General features: G+C 41.5%; 1 protein-coding gene across 1 annotated transcript in view; it reads left to right on the top strand.

Moving 5' to 3' along the window:
* Positions 1-18,540, top strand: part of LOC308340236 (uncharacterized protein) — a gene marked incomplete at its 5' end in the record, with an annotated part of 66,393 nt that extends 47,853 nt beyond the window's left edge. The window contains one exon of the mRNA XM_080799394.1: positions 17,719-18,540. Within this exon, the coding sequence (XP_080655520.1) occupies positions 17,719-17,889 (171 nt within the window). The 3' untranslated portion in view covers positions 17,890-18,540. The remainder of the gene's footprint in view (positions 1-17,718) is intronic.
* Positions 18,541-20,214: the final 1,674 nt, after the last annotated feature.

The raw sequence follows: 20,214 nt of genomic DNA, 5'->3' as shown, positions 1-20,214 counted from the left end.
GATACCTTAATATTAGGTTTCTGTAGCTTTACATGATTCTGTATGTCAGCTGATTCTGAACGTGTCTTTTCTTATTCTCTTCCTGCTTTATTTATGTGAAACTTTCTGTGAAGGTTAAGAAACCAAGGCTGTCACTTCCTACTTTTCAGTATCAATGATGAGATCATACTTAACAATATATCAGTCATTTAGCTTTTGAAAGAAAATATAGACGCAAGAATTTCTGCTTAGATCTTTTTTACATACTACCTTGTTCGCAGTGTTGAATGAAATAGTATAAAATGTGTTTACTGCTCTTTTCAAATAAGTGTAATTCAAAATTAACCACATTACGGTTATTACCTTTCGTTGCATAAGGAGAAAATTGCGTGTATCAGATTCCTACTATTTTTATTATGTAAAACATAATCTATAATATTAAGTCCATGAATGCCAGAAAAAATAATATAGAGAAATTCATCCTTTTTGTAATGTTTTTATTTTCTCTGTTTACTCTGAGAGCAAGCAAAGGACACAAAACCATGTCAAGGCAGCAACCACATAATGTCATTAATCGGCTCCCGTGACAGGATAGCCAATTATCCTCTTGAGTGCTTCACATAAAAGAGCGGATGGTTCCTGGAGAGAGTCTAGCCAGCCCAGAAAAGAAACAGAGATTACAATTATAATGTTAATAGTCTTAATAAGCATGTGTACATTATCTTGGGGGTGGAATAGTGCCCCTCGGTTCCTGCTGAGCCGTCAGTATAAACTGAATGACTTTCACTTTGTAATCAGGAAAATGAGATGGGGGGTGTGATTTCTCATGAGAAAAATAACATTCTCAGAGAGATGTCAGAACAGCACAATCAGACACCCTCCCTATTTATCAGATGGGCCTGGCAGTGCTGCCCGTCGGTGATATTGCTGCTAAGTCCCAGGACAGGAATGCACGAGCCTGTGCAGCCTGCATTGGGGGACAGGAAATTAGCTATACTACGGAGCTTTTGCAGTCTGAAGGATCAGGTATTGCTATTAGTGACATTTCAAAGAACAAGTTAAGGCTTAAGCAAATCAAGGATCCAGTGAAGGAAATTAATACCACAGTTAAATACCATGGAACATTTGCCTGTACTCTGTCATTACAGCAAATATATTCTAAAGCATCTTCAGTGCCTTATTATGGTATTATAGGACATGTTCACTTCTCCCCTGGAGAGATGAAGATTGTATTAAGCAAAAAAGTTGGAAAAATTTCCACTCACATTTTTTTTAAAGACTTTATTTTTTTTCCAAGTTTTTATTTAAGTGCTAGTTAGTTAACATACAAGTGTAATACTAGTTTCAGGCATAGAATTTAGTGATACATCACTAAAAAAAGCGACTTTATTTTTTAGAGTAATTTTAGGTTCACAGCAAAATTGAAAAGGTCAGAGATTCCCATATACCCCCTGCCCTCACACATGCTTAGTGTACCCCATTATCAAAGTCCCCATTTCTACCTATTTTCATGAATGGGTGTTATTTTGGACAATGTTTGGCTATCCAAATCTTTCTAATTTTTGTTAAATTTTTCATGTTAAGAAATATCCATATGTTTAATAAGCTTTTTCTTTGGCATCTGTTGTAAGCTAGGGCAAGGGATATTGATTCCAGCGTAGTGCTCATTACATAAAAGACTCTTTTTTTTTTTTAAAGATTATTTATTAATTTTTTGACAGAGAGAGATCACAAGCATGCAGAGAAGCAGGCAAGAAGAGAGAGGAAGGGAAGCAGGTTTCCTGCTGAGCAGAGAGTCCAATGCGGGGCTCAATCCCAGAACCCTGGGATCATGACCCAAGCCAAAGACAGAGGCTTTAACCCACTGAGCCACCCAGGCGCCCCTACGAAAAAGACTCTTAATATTTGGTGAATTAAATGCATTCTTGAGACACTTGACAAACTCATCATCTAATAGCTGGGTCAGGATGGAGGAGAAAGACATACGGATTTAAAAATCACAAAGAGGTACTGTTTACAGTTAAAAAAGACATCAGAATGTCCTTATAAAAGTGAGTGACAAATGAAAACATCTCCAGAAGACATTAAAGTCCAGACATGGTTTAGTTTACCAGTACTTACATCTTCAAAAGTTCACTTTCAGGGGCACTCAAAGTTATAAGAAGTTATATTTGGAGGAAAAAAATTAAAATGCGGTATGTTAAATGTGATTTTCCTAAAAATGACAACAGAACAAGAATTTGCATTTTTAGACAAGGTCTTAATACCCAATATTTTTCAAATCATGGACACAAGCAATGTGTCTAATCAACCAGTTAGCCCCTATAATTTATGTACCTTTTTACCCTACAGATTAAGCTTCCTACCATATGAAATTATACTTACAATGAGAGGGTTTTATGCTTAGTTCCCACCTTTATCATTCTTGCTGTATTTACTATAATTATTCAAAGGATTAAATAATTCATGGAGTGCTAGGATTGAGTTTAAATAATGATATGCCTCTTTAAGCAGGGTTTTGGAAATATTTAGGATTTCCTGATGGCTTGCTTGAGAAACTCACATAGAGTGCACTGTACTTTATTTTTCCCACTCATTTTCATTTTTTTAAAAGATTTTATTTGTTTATTTGACAGAGATCACAAGTAGGCAGAGAGTCAGGCAAAGAGGGAGAGAAGAGGAACTGAGCAGAGAGCCCGATTCCGGGCTCGATCCCAGGACTCTGAGATCATGACCTGAGCTGAAGGGAGAGGTTTAACCCACTGAGCCACCCAGGTGCCCCTCATTTTCATTTTTAATTGTTCTGGAGCAGACATACAGATTAGGATTCTAGTATCAGTCTCAGTATTTGGAGATGAATCCTTTCTATTAGTGGGGGTGGGGGCATCTCGTCTATAACAACTTTTTTTTTTTTTTAAAGACCATTTACTTATTTATTTATTTATTTATTTGACAGAGACACAGCAAGAGAGGGAACACAAGCAGGGAGAGTGGAAGAGGGAGAAGCAGGCTTCCCACCGAGCAGGAATCCTGATACGGGGCTGGATCCCAGGACCCTAGATCATGACCTGAGCCAAAGACAGACAGACGCTCAGTGACTGAGCCACCCAGGTGCCCCTGTAGCAACTGATTTACATCAAACTCAAACAAAATATGTAACCCAACTCATACAACTTCTTATTCCTCTTTTTATTATTTATGCTTTATTTGCAACAGCATTACTTCCTAGTGTTTTGCTGATTCTGTTGCAAATATCTAATATATTAATTTAAACAGGCCTAGGCTTGAGTTGGATCCCAGCTTACTGACTGTAACTTTGCATAGTTTACATCTCAAAACTCCAGTGTCCCTATCTGTAAAGTGCAAATAATAAGATCTTGTGGGGAGTAAAGGCATGAACTCATCCTTGTGTTATGCACAGCAATGTCTTGCACATGATATGTGCTTCATAAATGTTAGCAAGAGGCCTTGGACAGAGCAAGGCCTGAAGGCATGCAGTGCACAGCTGGCACCACTCTCCATGGCGGCCATCCTTTGTTGTTGTTGCTATAGTTCTATCTGCGGGGAAATGTGTTCTCAGTTCAAACTACCAGACTCACCTATAGATTTAGATGGTGACCTTGTTTTAAGTTGCAATTTTAACAGAAAACTAGAAAGACAAATGTTAAGGACATTCAGGAATGGGGGAGACCTCTCTGGGGCTATCAGAAATATTTTCTCAAAAATTTGGTGCTTAAAAAATGGGCTGGAGGATGGCTGTTCAAGTTAGGGAGAATGTTTTGTGCTCGAGTAAAGATTTAAATGGGGTTCAGTGCCAAGCTTGAAGAAAAAGTGCCTTCATGTCATTTTGACTGGAAGAAAATCAGAAGATGACCAGCCTCTTAGAATTACAAGTGACAGGCTTATTGTGAGGAGAGCCCGGGACCTTCAGTTCAGAAAGTCTTTTCAGCAGAGGGCACACATCTGAAATGACACTGCCAACTAGAAGGGGTCCCCCAACAGCCCCTGGTTCATGACTGCAGCCCCCGCCCCCCCACCAAGGCTCTAGAAGCTTCCCTCTGCAACTCCTTTGACAGTTGTGGTAGGAAGAATGCCTCCCACCCCCCTCCCCCAGGCACAGGAGGAGGCAGGGCGTCTGGGCTCACTCAATAGCCCTGGAAGGAAGAACATTTTTCCCACCCTCAAAACAGGACTCCACCCTCAGAATAAAGCAGACTTCGTAGCTGCCTAACCAAGTGGCCCCATGGGGTTTCTGGGAGCTAAAAACCACAGCAGAGCTTTCTCCTGCTTGCGCATGTCTCTGGGACGAGGAAAAGAGATCAATTTAGACCACAAGCTTTGACCTTGTGAATTGAAGGAGAATGGTATAAATAAAGAAACGTAATGTGGAGAAACTCATAATGAGCAGAAAAATAATAGGCTTTAACCCATTGGAGCCTAAGAGCAGAAATTCCTTTTTTAAAGATTTTTTATTTATTTATTTGACAGACAGAGATCACAAGCAGGCAGAGAGACAGGCAGAGAGAGAGGGAGGGAAGCAGGCTCTCCGCCGAGCAGAAAGCCCGACCTGGGGCTCCATCCCAGGACCCCGGGATCGCAACCTGAGCCAAAGGCAGAGGCCCCAACCCACTGAGTCACCCAGACACCCCAGAAATTCCTTTTTTAAAATGCCCTCAAAACTAACACTGGGGGTGCCTGGGTGGCTCAGTGGGTTAAGCCTCTGCCTTCAGCTCAGGTCATGATCTCAGGGTCCTGGGATCGAGCCCCGCATTGGGCTCTCTGCTCAGCAGGGAGCCTGCTTCCTCCTCTCTGCCTGCCTATCTGCCTACTTGTGGTCTCTCTCTCTCTGTGTCAAACAAATAAATAAAATCTTTGAAAAAAAAAAAAAGAATACTGGAGAGTGGAAATCTCTACTGGCTATCATGACTTTTATTTATTTTATGGATAATGCAGATGATTAAGAGCTGATCAATATTGTATGCTATTGGGACTCCTGGGTGGCTCATTTGGTTAAGCGGCTGCCTTCGGCTCGGGTCATGATCCCAGCGTCCTGGGATAGAGTCCCACATCGGGCTCCTTGCTCAGCGGGAAGCCTGCTTCTCCCTCTGCCTCTGCCTACCACTCTGCCTGTGCTCGCTCGCTCTCTCTCTAACAAATAAATAAATTAAAAAAAAAAATTGTATGCTATTTTGATATCTATCGCCCATATACAGGTTGCTTTGTAAGGAGAGTACAGAATGCCTGCATATCTACTCTGAATGTATTAGCTTCCTAAGACTGATGTAACAGATCACCACAAATTTGGTGGCTCATAGGCTATTGTCTTCCTGTCTGGAGATCAGAAATCTAAATGGGTCAGCATGGTTGCATTCCTTCTGGAGAATCTAGGAGAAAATCCTTTCTTTGCCTTTTCCAGCTGCTGGAGACTGCATTTCTTGGCTCACGGCCCTGAGCACTGACCTCTACTTCATGGTCACATCTCCCTCTCTCTCATCTTCCTGTCTCCTTCTCAAAAGAACTCCTGTGATTGTACTTAGGGCCCACCCAGGCAATTCAGGACATTCTCCCTGTCTCAAGACCCCTCACTTGGGGAGCCTGGGTGGCTCAGTGGGTTAAAGTCTCTGCCTTCGGCTCAGGTCATGATCTCAGGGTCCTGGGATCAAGCCCTGCATCAGGCTCTCTGCTTAGCGGGGAGCCTGCTTCCTCCTCTCTCTCTGCCTGCCTCTCTGCCTACCTGTGGTCTCTGTCTGTCAAATAAATAAATAAAATCTTTAAAAAAAAAAAAAAGACCCCTCACTTAATCCCATCTGCAAAGTCCATTTTGCCAAGCAAGATAACATCTCCACAGGTTCCTGGCATCAGGAGGTGGGCATTTCTGAGGGGCCGTCATTCAGCCTACCACCCTGAGGCCTTGGAGTGTGTTATACCAGAAACCTAGACTGAAATCAGTCCGTGGAGGGAATGGTGAAAGGCTGCAGGTGGAAGTGTTATCCAAGGCCATTTCATTCCTGTACCAAATTGGAGAGTTTAATAAATTTTACATGCGAAAGATGACAGTGTATTCAAGTAGTATGTTCAGAAAGAGGGAGTTCCTCCCTTCACATTCAGTGAATATTCTAGTGTGTGGTCTAGAGCATCCTTACCATTGTTCTGCAGCGTCTTCTCCATTAGCCCTGCGGGTGCTGCCATGAACTCCAGGCAGACCACCTTCAGTCAGCTCATCACCTCTCAGTGTTTCAGGGTGTCTTTGCCTTGGACTGAGCATACACATTGGTTGTCAGCCCTGTCCCAGTACAGGGACATGAACTCGCATGTTAGCACAGCCTTTACAGTACAACGAAGTTTCTCTGGCTTCCTCTGTGCCTTGTGGTAGCAAGATGGCATAGAGAGCTACAGGGAGAAAGTTTTTGGGAGACAGCTGCCCGGGAGTTCGGGCCAAGTTAGCAGGGGCACCCCTGCTGCAGAGAAGGTCATGAGGGAGTTGGTGGGTGACATTACCACGTCCTGACAGTGCCTCAAGGAGCCACCTGTGGAGAGGAGGTTGGAAGTGAATGGCTGAGGCAGATGGAAGGACTCATTGTTGAAGCTTTGCATCCTGGGGTGTGAAGCCAAGGGCTTAAGTGTGGGGGCACCTGCTAACCTTGGAAGCTGGAAGGTTGGGAATTGCTTAATGACACTCAGCACAGATGCCCTCCACAGCTCCTTGGAGGCCACTGGGGGCTCACATTCTTCTCACACTGAAAGCTGGAAATGGGTGTGCCAGGCCAGAACCCCAAGACTGACGGCTCATCATCTCTGCACAACCACATGAGCATCAGAGAGAATAGAGCTGCCCGTGGCCTCTTCTCTCAGTGGGCGGAGAGACAATAACTCACATGTCCAGCCACAGGCTCCATGAAGGGACTTTGTTGGTGTCTAATTAAAATTCATACTTATTAATTACTAGTATGCCAGACACAACCATTCGCCCTTTACATGACTTACATTATTTAATCCTCAGAATTTTTTTTTTTTTGAAAATGCTGTTGTTTTATAGATGAGTCCAGAATGATTAAGTAACTTGCTTGAGGCCACACAGTGAGTGAGTGGGGTACTTTCCATTAAACCCAGGCAGGCAGACGTTCTGCCCTCTACTACTTCCTTCCTAGATGGACTGATGAATGCTCTGGAGGAAAGATCTTTAAGATAAAGCAAACCCTTATGAGGGCTTTCTACATATGAGTTCATTTAAGCCTCAGAAAACCCAAGTTAGGTCCTTTTATTGTGAATGAAGAAACGCCAGCCTGGGAGGGGTTCAGTAGCTTGCTCAAACTCACCCAGATAGCAAGTAGCACAACTGGGATTCAAAGCCAGGCCACCTGCCTCTGTTCCTTTGAAACAGAAAACATGTTGCCATTGAGATACAAAGATAACACCCAGTGTATAGATGTTGGATCTAGGTGATGGAACTTATTAAGATCGTGGAAGGCACTATAACTGGTACAACCCAGAAATGAGTCCAAGAAAGATGAAGTCTCCTTCCTTTCCCCAGGGAGTTTGCAGCCCTAGGGAGAGGCCTTGGATGCCACCAATTATGAACTCCGATTACTTTGGGAACTCAGACGGCAGTATGACAAGAGTAAAAGGGGGTCTGGGTTCTGGCATGCTTTTTATACCACGCGACAGCGGACAGCCTCTCCTCATTCCATCTGTTACCTGTGGATGTCAGTATCTCTGTGCTCAGTGTGCCGGGTTACAACACTTCCTCCAGGAGATCAAAGTCTCAGGAAATGCTGAAGGTCGTGAGGGTGCCGGCTTACACTGTGAATGAAGCAAATAATGAGGAATGGGGAAAATAATGAAAATCTCGCTTCCAGTGGTGTTTTAAAATCTCAATATCCTGGATTGGCAAATTAGTTGGCATAAGCAGGGAAGTGCTTCCAGACACAGGGATCCATGAATAACAATGCAGGAAGGCAGACAGGGCCGTAACAAGGCTGATCAGAGGGAATGGACAGTGAAATGAAGGATGTGAAATAAATTTGGACGGACAATAATAGCAAGTCCCTCAGAGGCCTTTAGCAAAAGGAGTAAGAAATCATCATTAACTAAAGAAAATTAATTTAATTTAATAAAGATCCTATGCATCCCTGACCATGGGGTTTATGTTTTTGTTTAGGAGAGTCTCATACGTAATGAAATTCTATAACGAACAGGTTATGATGAGGTTTGATTGTATTTTTCATTTATGATAACCAGACACATGACTTAACGGCCGACAAAGGGTTGCATCTCAGAGAAGAGATGTATCTGTTTCCTACCACTGCTATAACAAAGAACCACACAAACTTTGTGGCTTAAAACAGCACAAATTGAGGGGCACCTGGGTGGCTTAGTCAGTTAAGCATCTGCCTTCGGCTCAGGTCATGATCTCAGGGTCCTGGGATCAAGCCCCGCATCGGGCTCCCTGCTCAGCCGGGAGCCTGCTTCTCCCTCTCCCTCTGCCTGCTGCTCTGCCTACTTCTGCTCTCTATCTCTCTGTCAAATAAATAAATAAAATCTAAAAAAACAAAACAAAACAAAAAAAAAACCCCACACAACATAAATTGATTTTCGTAAAGTTCTGTAGATCAGAAGTCCAACGTGGATCTCACTGAGCCGTATAAGATCAAGGATATAATCTCTTTCTGGAGACTCTGGGGGAGAATCTGTTTCCTGGCCTCTTTTACCTCATAGTTGCTGCCAGCTTCCTTGGCTTCTGGCTCTTTCCTTCATCTTCAAGGTCAACTGAGTCCTTCTGATGATGCCATCTCTTGTTCTCTTTCATAATTGCATCTTCTCTTCCTTTCTCTTTTGGTACCTGGATGCTGAGAGTCTTGGGATTATGCCATTCTCTTCCAAAATTATGTTGCAGGTGGTGTGGCTGCATTTCAGCTCAAGAGCTGTGAATGAGGAATTTACTGGTAAAGGTAAAGAGGCAGAGTTGGTAGCCAGTAGCCAGGAGAGAGAAGCAGAGGCAGGTGTGGGCAATATTGACAGGAAAAGGAGAAACAGGATGGAGCACCAAAAGTATGTCCTGGTGAGTCTGAATTTTTTATGTTAGCCAAGTTGGTGCTTGTCAAATAAATGACATTTAAGTGCTTCTAGAAAGCAAACATTGTATTATTCAGAAGAAGTAATTCATGACAAAAATCATAAAGAAGGGGCACCTGGGTGGCTCGGTTGGTTAAGCACTTGGCTTCAGCTCAGGTCATGATGTCGGGGTCCTGGGATTGAACCCCGTATTGGGCTTCCCGCTTAGGGAGAGGCTGCTTCTCCCTTTCCCTGTAAACCCCCTCCTACTCATGCTCTCTCCCTCTCTCTGTCTTTCAAATAAATAAATAAAATCTTTCAAAAAACCATAAGGAAGTTGAATAGATATTTACTAACCTAGATAGTGTTGATACAGTAGTATTACAAAGACTTTTCAGAAAAATATGAATTCCCTTTGACTTATAGAAATTATCATTCCCATTGTTTATTTCCTATCTATCTATGGCGCTCACAACTCTGTGAGAATATAGAAAATTGACCTGTATCAAACAGAAACATGATTCTGGCAGCAAAACAGGTTTCCTTGAAAATCAAGTAAAGTGGACCAAAAAAAAAAAAAAAGGCAGATTTTATTACATTTATTTTTGTTCATTTCCTCAGTTTGTCCTGATTTATTTTGAAACACTGGCCCCATGGGGCCAGAATTTATATTTATTGTTAAATAAACATATCCATTAGGCTCGAATCCATATAAGGAAAATAATGCTAATCTTGTTTTCAGGGATATTTTAAAATCTTAATATTCTGGATTGGTTTATTGGCCTCCGGGTGTTCTTTTTCAGGCTTTGCACTCAAACATAATTGCCAGCAATTCACTTTTTTCACTTTCTGTCGCCCATCAAAGCTTGAAAGAATGCCTTGCCATCATTCTCATCCTTCTTCTGTTCCTTAACTCTATCATTGCCTTTGTACCTTAGCCATATCTTAGTCTTGTACTTCCTCAAATAAGTAACTCCTTTTGGCTCAATGGATAGAGAAGCCAAGCGGAACTTCCCCCTTGCAGTAAATTCTTGGTCTAATTTTTATACCAAGTCTCTTAAAATTCCATAACTGCCTTTTAATTGGGCACATAATTTAAATTTTAAATCTCAGCAAGCAGTATCAAAGGCCCACAGCAATATGCTTTTCAGTATTGCCATTGCCTTGCACATTTTGGTAAAAACATTAGTATCTCCTTTGTTTCTGCCTCCACCATCAACAGCTACACTGCTAAAAAATCGCAGGAAGATGACTGGAATTTGATTAGTAGTTAAAGAAGGCAAGTCTGCTAAGAACCTCAAAGACCTGAAGCAAACTGCTTGAGCTGTGGTTATTACAGACAGGTTTTAATTCATGTGCCAGTGTGACGTGACTGAAGAACCATGCGGCGAATTCCAGGTCTGTGATCAATTTACAGTGTCTGCATGGCACAGAATTTGGTCATAAAAATATATATGCCGCATATTTTCCATACTTGCTAAATCTAGATAAAGTCAACCTAGTTTTTTTCCCCCTCCCTCCCTTTCTTTCTTTTCCTTCTTTCCTTCCCTCCTTCCTCTCTCTCTCTCCCTTTCTTTTTCTTTCTTTCTTTCCTTTTCTTTCTTTCTTCTTTCCTTTCCTTCCTTTCTTTTTCTCTTTCTTCCTTTCTTTTCACCTTTCTTTCCATCTTTCCAGCTTCCTTCCTCCCTTCCTCCCTCCCACTCCCTCCCTCCCTCCCTCCCTTCCTTCCTTCCTTCCTTTTGGTAGAATGTCCTACCAGAATAAACCTGGGCTTTGGAATCAGATCTATCTGGATCCAAATCTCACTGTAACTTTATCTAGTTGTACAGCCCTGGGAAAGCTAGTTAACACTTCTGCTATCTATAAAGTAGGTATAAAAATACCTGTATTACATAGTTGTTGGAGTAATTCATCAGAATAATCCATGTAAGCATCTGGGCCCTAACAGAGTCTTCGTAATTGATAGCTCTTGTGGCTGCTTCCTATTTCCTATTTTATCTTAACTCATCCAGTCTTCCTCCAAGACAGTCTTCATCAGGCCATGGACTGAGAGAGAGAGAGAGAGAAAGAGAGATCTCAAGCTAAGCCAATCACATTGTACTCCTTCCAAGCCACAGTCATTGATTCAGGGATAAGTTTATGGCACAAATTAGATCAAACCAAGCCCTTCCTGGGGAATTTGTGAACCTAAGCTGGGAAAAGAGAGGGATTTTTTCCTCTGTTGGCTTGTGCTCCCAGAGCTGCAGGTTCTTCTCCATGTGACGAAGCCCATCTATGCTGGAGAGAAGGAAGTCATCATGCAGCATCTGCATGTCTAGTTCCAGTGATTGGGGCCCTGGAGCAGCCCTGGATCCTCTCCTCCCAAAGCCTGGGTGTTTGGTCACCTTGTCCTTTGATTCCTTTAGCTCTATCCCCCCATACCACCCCATACCTGACTGCAGGCCCTTTACCTTTAAATTAGACCCAGACTCAAAACAGTTCTGGCCAATGCACAATTATTACTGTGCCTATTTTTTAAGGAGTTTGATTTCTGCAGATCTATCACTTAATTCGATCATTGCTTCTCTCGCAACACTTTTCCTGTTTTTGTAGTGCAAAGAATCCTCAAAATCCAAATGAGGTGGTCTTCAAAGTCTTTGCTTATAAGCATGCCATATTTGGTAACATCTATAAATATTTGCTGATGATTACATATTGGGAAAATGTGTTTCTTGCAGGGGCATAAAGTGTATTTCCTAAAATAGGCATTATTGAGTGGTCTGTTAGAAAAAGTTGGCACCATCTAGTGCAAATAAAGCCACAGTCATTATTCTAGAACCTGTCTGGGCAGGTTAACTCTGCACAATGAAGGTTTCCCTCCACCCCAATGGGTTGTGTCTATAGTGTGCTCATCACACATGGAGGGGACCTGGGAGCCATGGGGGACCTCAGCCAATGCATCCTCCTGGAGGGAACTGGGAGGAGAAGGTACACCATTATGAGCCCACCATATCTGATCTGTCACCTCAACCCTTCCCCTCTTGGGTCAGACCATGGTTGGTCTTCCAGAAATGTTTGCTCAATGGATCAAAACCACAAACAAAGAGAAAACAGCCCTTTCAGCTAATGCATCTTTCCCCTGAATCTCACCCAACAGTTGTCCCTCCCTATCTTCAGGCTTTTTTTGTCCAAAATCACCTTCCTTTCCACACTCAAAAATATTCTCAGCTCTTTGAAGAAATTTTACTTCATCTTCGTTTTCATTCCAAATTAAGGAAAATTATTTTTCCATAATTTATGTAGAAAAATGAGATTCATTGCTTTCAACTTACTACTTACACAAATACAAAAGTGACACTTGCCCTGAAGAAATTCCGTATATTATTTTAGAAAGTCAGTGCTCGCTTCGGCAGCACATATACTAAAATTGGAATGATATTTTAGAAAGTCATGCCCATGAAATGGCTGGAAAGTCACACTGTACAGACTCTGATAATTAGGGGGACTGAAGAACAGTGAGCCAAGGAGAGCCCTTTTTATTTTTTCATTTTTGCTCCTCATTACACTAAACACGAATAGAGCAAACATTTGCTCATCAATTCGCACTTTAACTGAATGTCTATATAATCCTTATAGTCTGTTACACCAGTTCGGCTCTTTGTTGATTTTTAGATGTTTCATCTTGGTTCTGTTTTCCATCTTATTCTTTATAAACACATCATGAACCAAATTTGAATTATGCTTGATTTTCTAATTGTCTCTTGGCTCCTAGATGTACATTAAATACTCCGTTGATACTTGATCACTGAATAGGGAATAACAGAGAAAGTAATGTCTTTCAGACACTGATAGTCCAGTGGGAAACACAGGATAAACTCAAAGAGGTCTATAATTTTCCAAAGAGCATTCAAATGAATAATTGAACAAGCCTGCACTTTAAAGCTGAACTAGACTGCATTAGGCAGTGTGACAGGAATTACTGTTCCCCAAAGCACGTGGAGAAACATAATGTGGAGTACTAGCCCAGTAGTCAAGTAGACTGTTCTCATCAGTCCTATGTCCTGGTTAATACAGAATCTCAGAACTTGGAGCTGTAAACGTTTTTCACCCAAGCCCTACCTTTCGCAGCTGAGAACACCAAAGTACAGGATGAAGTGACCTTCCCAGGATCACACAGTCAACTACCGCAGGGCTGTATCTTGAATCTTTCAGCTCCTGATGGCTATTTTTCAAATAAGCAGGATAAAAGTAAATCAATCTCTCAAGAATCTTTTTGCATAGTGTATCATCTTGATGCAGCAGAGCTAAACCATGGCAGAAGAAACATGGAGTCAGAGTCAGGGAAAGTCTGAGAGTCGAAGTACCCTCTCTTTATGATTGTATGAACCCCCCAACCTCTCTGGGCCTTTGCTTTCTCATCTGTGGTATGGGTGGCAGTCACTGCACTAGCGGATTTGAGTATCAAATGAAAGTGTGTGGGAAAATGCTTTGTATATCATCAAGCTCTGTACTTGGGAAGTGTTATGATTTTTGTTGTTGGGATTGTGTCTTCCTTCAAGGCCTCTGTTATAAATACCAGTTATGTGGGATCTCTAGTATTAGAGAATGCCACTAGAGGAAATGCAGGATACACCTGATTTTATTCCACACTTGCTTACTCCGTGACATGACTTTAAAATGTCATAGTAAGTAAAGGCTGCTTTTAGAATAACCTGCCCAAAGAAATGTGAATTTTTTAAAAAAAGAAAAAGGTTCTCTATCCACAGCAATGAAAAAAACTTTGGAAAATTCTGATTAATGCCTTAGGTGTCCTCCAGCTGAATTTTCATCCCTTTCTTATGTTCCTGCTCAAATTTGGCGACTCTGCAAATATCAGTTAAGGTGAAGGGAGATTTTGGTGCCCCTCTCTCACCACTGAAAAATGGGGAAGAGACACAGTAGTTGCTGTTTGAAAAGTGCTAAATGAGGGGTGCCTGGGTGGCTCAGAGGATTAAGCCTCTGCCTTTGGCTCAGGTCATAATCTCAGGGATCAAACCCCACATCAGGCTCTCTGCTAAGAGAGACTGCTCCACCACCCCCCTCTGCCTGCCTCTCTGCCTACTTGTGATCTCTCTCTCTGTGTCAAATAAATAAATCTTAAAAAAAAAAAAAAAAAGCTACAACAACAACAAAAAAAAGGAAAAGTGCTAGATGAGGCCCATGGCGATATAGCTGCAGTGGGGAGATTTAAATTGTCATCAGAACAATAACTCAGGACTGCGCTATCTCAGAACAAAGTAGGTTGGGAAGACCACATATCTTTTTTTTTTTCCTCCTTGCCTAAATACTTTTTTTTTTTAATTGAGGTATAATTGAAATATAACTTTATATTAGTTTCAACTGTACATGACTCATAGTTACATGATCACCACAATAAGTCTAGTTAATATCCATCGCACACTTAAACACAGTTTTTTTCTTGTAATGAGAACTTTTTAGGTTTACTGTGTTAGCTGCATCCAAATATACTATACAGTGTTGCTGACCATCGTCACCATGCTGTGTTTGACCTTCCCTGGGGCTTATTTCATTTATAACTGGAAGTTTGTGCCTTTTGACCCCCTTCACCCATTTCATCATGCATGTTTCCTTGTGTCCAGAGGACAGAAAGTGAGCAACCAGCAACAACTCAAAACAGAAGCTCTGTAAGTGGAAATTTCCTTGGCTTTCAATGTGGAGATTGTCCAATACCTAAAGACAATCTCTAAGTAAAATTAGAAAGAATAACAACTTTGGGGTGGGACACCCAAGTTCCCTTTCAGTGAGATTCACTTGCAAATCTACACAAAGTTGACCCTGTTTTTCTATAAAAATGGGGATAATGTATCATTTGAGCCCTTGAAACCCAGAGGTAATCACCAAACTTTTATTTTAGCCACTGATTTCAAGCTTCTTTTCAGAAAAAATGTTTTCTACTAAGGGCAAACGTTAATTGATTTGAAGTTTACTTCTTCTTCTGCATTGAATACCCTTGATTTGGAATAAAGTATGATAAAGTAGGGAAGAACGAGAGAAGTCATGGATGTCACTAAAGCCAGCTTCCAATCTCTATATTACAACATGTGTTTATAAGGTTGGAAATACTTGGGTGCTTGTTTCGGTGGCTTGGTTATAGAAATAAGATATGAGCTGCAAAGAGTGAAAAGATGCTTCATATAACTTGAAGAGATAGAAAGTTAATGAAGTACTGTAGGATGTTCATGGTGTTTGACTCAGTTCTGTTTTTATGCAGACATCCTCCTCAATTGGACCTACTGATGTTGCTAAACCTCCCACTCACCCCTCTGTACGGATCTTACTAAGACACCTGGGAGTAGCTAACTATATTGACCTCCTCACATTTTTTGCTTGTTCTCTGGATGCCATACTCTCCTGATTTCATTACATTTCCCTGGCTGCTGTTTTGTCTCTCTTCTTTGCTGGCTCTTCCTCCCTTACCCAACCACTGATGTTGGTGTCCCAAGACACTGGATCCCAAGCACCCTGTTCTTTACTATCTACACTCTCCGAGGTCATCTTCAATCCCATATGTTGTTAATAACCAAACTCCATCTCTGGTCTTCATCTCTCTCCAAAATATTTAACTCATATTCTAAAAGCCTTCACTAGGTAGTTTAGGAGGCATTTCAGACTCAGTATGGCCAAAATAAAAATTGATTTTCTATCACATGCTTATTCTTCCCCCTTTTTTCCCATTTCAGTAGAAAACACCATCATCCAAAATCAAGACAAATATTCTAGGGCTTATCTAGGGCTTATGATGATTTTCTTACCTTCACCTTCAGTCCATACTGTCAGTCTTACCTCCAGAGCTGATCCCAACCATCCACTCCTTCTCGTTTCCATTATCAACACCCTCTCCAGACCACCATTTTCTATGACCCTTGCCTGTGAAACCCATCTCCCAGCTGTCTCCCCACTTCCATTTGTGTCTCCCTTCAACAGCCACAGTGATCTTTTAAGAACATGAATAATACCGGGGTGCCTGGGTAGTGCAGTCAGTTAAGCATCTGGCTCTCATGATCTCAGGGTTGTGAGGTTGACCCCGTGTTGGGCTTCGCACACAGAAGGAATCTGCTTGAGATTATCTCTCTCCTTCTTCCTCCTTCCTCCCCCCCTTTCTCTCTCTCTCTCCAATATAATAAATAAATCTTTAAAAATAAAAAATAAAAACATGAATAATATTTATGTCACCTTCCCCACGTCACCCCACCAGTTATAATTCCCCAATGGCAACCCATCTCACCGGCAATGAAATCCAGGCTGTGCCCTGGTTTACCAAGCCCCTGCCCCATCAGGGCCCTGCTTATTTTATACCTCTCTTCCTTTTATGCCCCAACTTTACTGGCTTACTTTGTATTTCTCAAGGACTCCAGATATGTGCCTACGATAGAACCTTTGCAGATGCTGTTTCTTTTCTTTTCTTTCCTTTTTTTTTTTTTAAGCTTTTATTTATTTATTTGACAGAGAGAAAGATCACAAGTAGGTGGAGAAGCAGGTGGGGTCGGGGAGGGGTGGTGGGTAGCAGGCTCCCTGCTGAATAGAGAGCCTGACGCGGGGCTTGATCCCAGGATCCTGAGATCATGACCTGAGCCGAAGGCAGAGGCTTAATCCACTGACCCACCCAGGCGCCCCATCAGATGCTGTTTCTGAGCTGAAAGTTCTTATCCCTTAAGCCGCTGGATCCTTCTTAACATTGTTATCTCAGCCTAACTCACCTCCCTAGAGATGTTGCCCTTGATACCAGTCTAAAGTCGTCACTGTCGTGCGGTGCCTGGGTAGCTCAGTCCGTTAAGCATCTGACACTTGATTTTGGCTCACGTGCTGATCACAGGGTCCTGCGTTGAATCCCGAGTCAGGAGTCAGGTTCTGCCCTCAGCCCGGAGTCTGCTTGAGACTCTCTCTTCTTCTCCTTCTGCCCCTCCCCCCTTTCTCTGTCATTCTCTGTCTCTCAGATAAACACATAAAATCTTTAAAATAGTCACTGTCACGTCCTTCTGCTTCAGCTTTCTCCTCTGTATTTGTTACTCTCCGACATCTTTATTAATTTTTACTCTTTAGTCAGCATGTAGGCACATGCCGCTGTACGGTAAGCTCTGAGAGCAGGAGCTTTGAAGGTCCCATTTGCCACAAGAACTTGAGTCCTTGGAACAGTGATCTAATAGGCACTCAGAAAACATATTCTGAACAAATGAATGAAAGAATTTAACATTCAGGACAATCTGTTAAGTGGAAAATTGGTGACATTTTCTGTTTTATTTCACAGCACAGTCTTGGCTGACCTAACTACATTCCTAAGGGCTCATCAAGAAAATAAAATAAAAACTCACTGTCATTTGGCCAGTTCAGTTCCCTGGAACCTCTTCCTTCTGCATGTGTGAACAGGGCTGCCATCAAGAAGAAACATGATGGATTTCTGGTTAGAAGGGGTTCTGGTTAGATGCATGGAGATGCATATTAGGTGCGTGGAGGTGCATGAAGGTGCACATTTTTGTGACTTGGAGATGGGTTCCTTCTGATCTATGACCTTTCTGAATTCTCATTCATTTGAGGAGACCGTGGCCATAAATGTCAGGCAGTTTGGCAGAAACGGAAAGCTCCTAATACTAAGAATTTCTCTAGGGATGTCCCAGTGAATTCCCCATTTTCCCCTCCTTTTTGCATATACAGGATGAGATGAAAAATACAGCTGGCACGATCCTGGAACATTCTCAGTCAGAATTTACCACATCCCACGTTCTCACCTGTGCGGCTGAGAGCTCCTGTCTGAACATAAGTTTGTCTGAATCTCAGCTAAGCCAGCCCTTTGGAGGCAGAGATTTCCAAGGCAAAGCCCATTGACCCATTTAGAGAACCAAGGGTAAGGAACTTTGTATTTCTTTGTCATTAAAACACTATTTATGGCATTCTAATGACATGGCTTTCTTTAGACTGTAATTATAGAGTTTTTGTATGACAAGAATATAGAGCACTTCTTGTTTGATTTATCCTTGTGGAATTTAGTATTGAAAATCGTTTTAATTCATATTAAAAATAGTTTTCTATGGCCTATAGCCGGTTCCCCGTTCTTCCTTTCTCATTTCACAATTGCAGAATGCCGGTGGTGTAGTTTCCCTCTGTTTTGAGCCCCACCCTCCTGTTGCTAAGCAGATGAACTGGATTGCATAAATTGTCAATTACTCAGCTGTGAGAATGAAAAAGATGGGCAGGCAGTAGCTAGAAATGAGGACAGCTACTGCTAGCACTTGGAATTTCGGATTAGGTGAGGAAGAGAGGCAAATAGCAGTAGGTGAAGTGAGCATAAATATAAGTTTGATTTATTGTCACCAACTGGGAGAATTTGGCAACAGGGCCAAATACCCTTTCCTGTGCCGTCATTTTCTTTACACAGATTTTCAGAAAGACCTGGAGAAGCACATTCTCCTTTAAGAACTTCTGTTTATTGCAGTGAGTTTCCCCTCCCCATTATAAAAGTAATTTCCTATGATGACCAAAAGAAAAAAAGAAAGGAAATTATAAAAGGAAAAAATGGCATGATTTCACCACTTTAATACAAACCCTGTTACCACTTGTGTATATTTCCTTCAGAGATTTGTACTCATTATATTAGAGTAGATTGGTTTGTTTGTATATTTGTTTGCTTGTTTATGCCTCATTATAATGCACATACTTTATCCTTAGTTTTAGAACATTTATTGAGTAGCAATTGTTAATTTAACATGTCAAGTTAGGCTGGCTCCAAAATCTGAAATCATTTCTAAATCTGTACATATTGAAGGAACATAGTTGCATTTCTGATCCACAAAAAAAGGTCTAACATCTCTTTTACTGATAAATCTTCATTCATCTCATATATGCAACTTTTTTTTTAATAAAGCAGATTAAATATGGCAGGTATCCACCAAACATTCAGCTCTCATCAGATCACCTAGTGATCTGTGACTTCCTGTGAAAATTTTCCACAAAACAAGCATTGAATAGGATTACAAAGATTTCCTTTTGGAGCACTTACGGCCTCCACTCACCTGTATGACTCTACTAAGGGCAATGCTGGCTCTGGCTCTCCAAAGAGAGTTAAACCGTGTATCTGGGTGTAATTAGCATACAGTCAGGTTTTAAGATCCAGGTATCCGGTTTGCTTAGAGGAGACATTCCCCAGCAGACACATTAGCAGCTTCCTAAAGAGCTCCTTTGCAAATAGCTCTAGAAACAGCAAATAATGAACTCAAGAAGGCATGCAGTAAATAGGACACCAGAGGGTGCTAGAGTGATGTTATAATGTGCTTCTGCTTTTCCCAGGGCTCAGCCGCTTAAAAAAAAAAAAAGCTCTTTTTTTTTAAGATTTTATTTATTTATTTGACAGAAATCACAAGTAGGCAGAGAGGGAAGCAGACTCCCTGCTGAGCTGAGAGCCGGATGAAGGGTTTGATCCAAGGACCCTGAGATGAGGACCCAAGCAGAAGGCAGAGGCTTAACCCACTGAGCCACCCAGGCGCAACTAAACTAAAGTTTTTTACATAATACACTACCTTGTCTCAAACACACATACTGGAAGCAACATAGCTTTATGATGTGAATCAGACGTTTGCTATTATTTATCATTCTCATCAATGTTTTTTCAAAAGCAGGTCTTTTCTTCCCATGCTGAATTTAAGGGAAGCATCTTTAAGTCTCTTCTTAGCTGTGTTGTTTTAAGGAAGGCACATTCTTATTCTTTCAAGATTGCATCTTTGCCCTCTCCCAAGAGACAGTCCCATTTGTTAAAATGTTCGGTAGTTCTCATCTGCTAGATATTAAAGAAATGGATTGTTTCCAAACCTGTTTTTAGAATCACAGGACGTGCTTATTTGATCAGCGTGTGCCTCCTGTCTAATTTAAAATAAAATGTGCATGCACAAGGATGAAGTAGCAATGCTGAAAAAGTAGAAGAATGAGTAGTGAGAAAAAGTATACTGGCCTTTATTCATGAACAAACATTTTAGTTTAGCCAGAAGGTTTTTCTTTTGTAATGTTAAGCTTTTAAAAATCTTAGAGTATTTTTGTTCAACATAATTTTTTTAAAAGCATGTATTTAGTGCTTAGTATTTGTGTGTCTATATGACTAGAATTGTCTTTTAAATCATCCCTGCCCTCAATGACCTGGCAGTTTACTTGAAGAAATGAAGG

The sequence above is a fragment of the Martes martes genome (genome assembly GCF_963455335.1).
Source record: "Martes martes genome assembly, chromosome: 3".
NCBI classification, from domain to species: Eukaryota; Metazoa; Chordata; class Mammalia; order Carnivora; family Mustelidae; genus Martes; species Martes martes.
The sequence above is the reverse complement of the archived record's forward strand: the minus strand, read 5'-3'. Positions and strand labels throughout refer to the sequence as shown.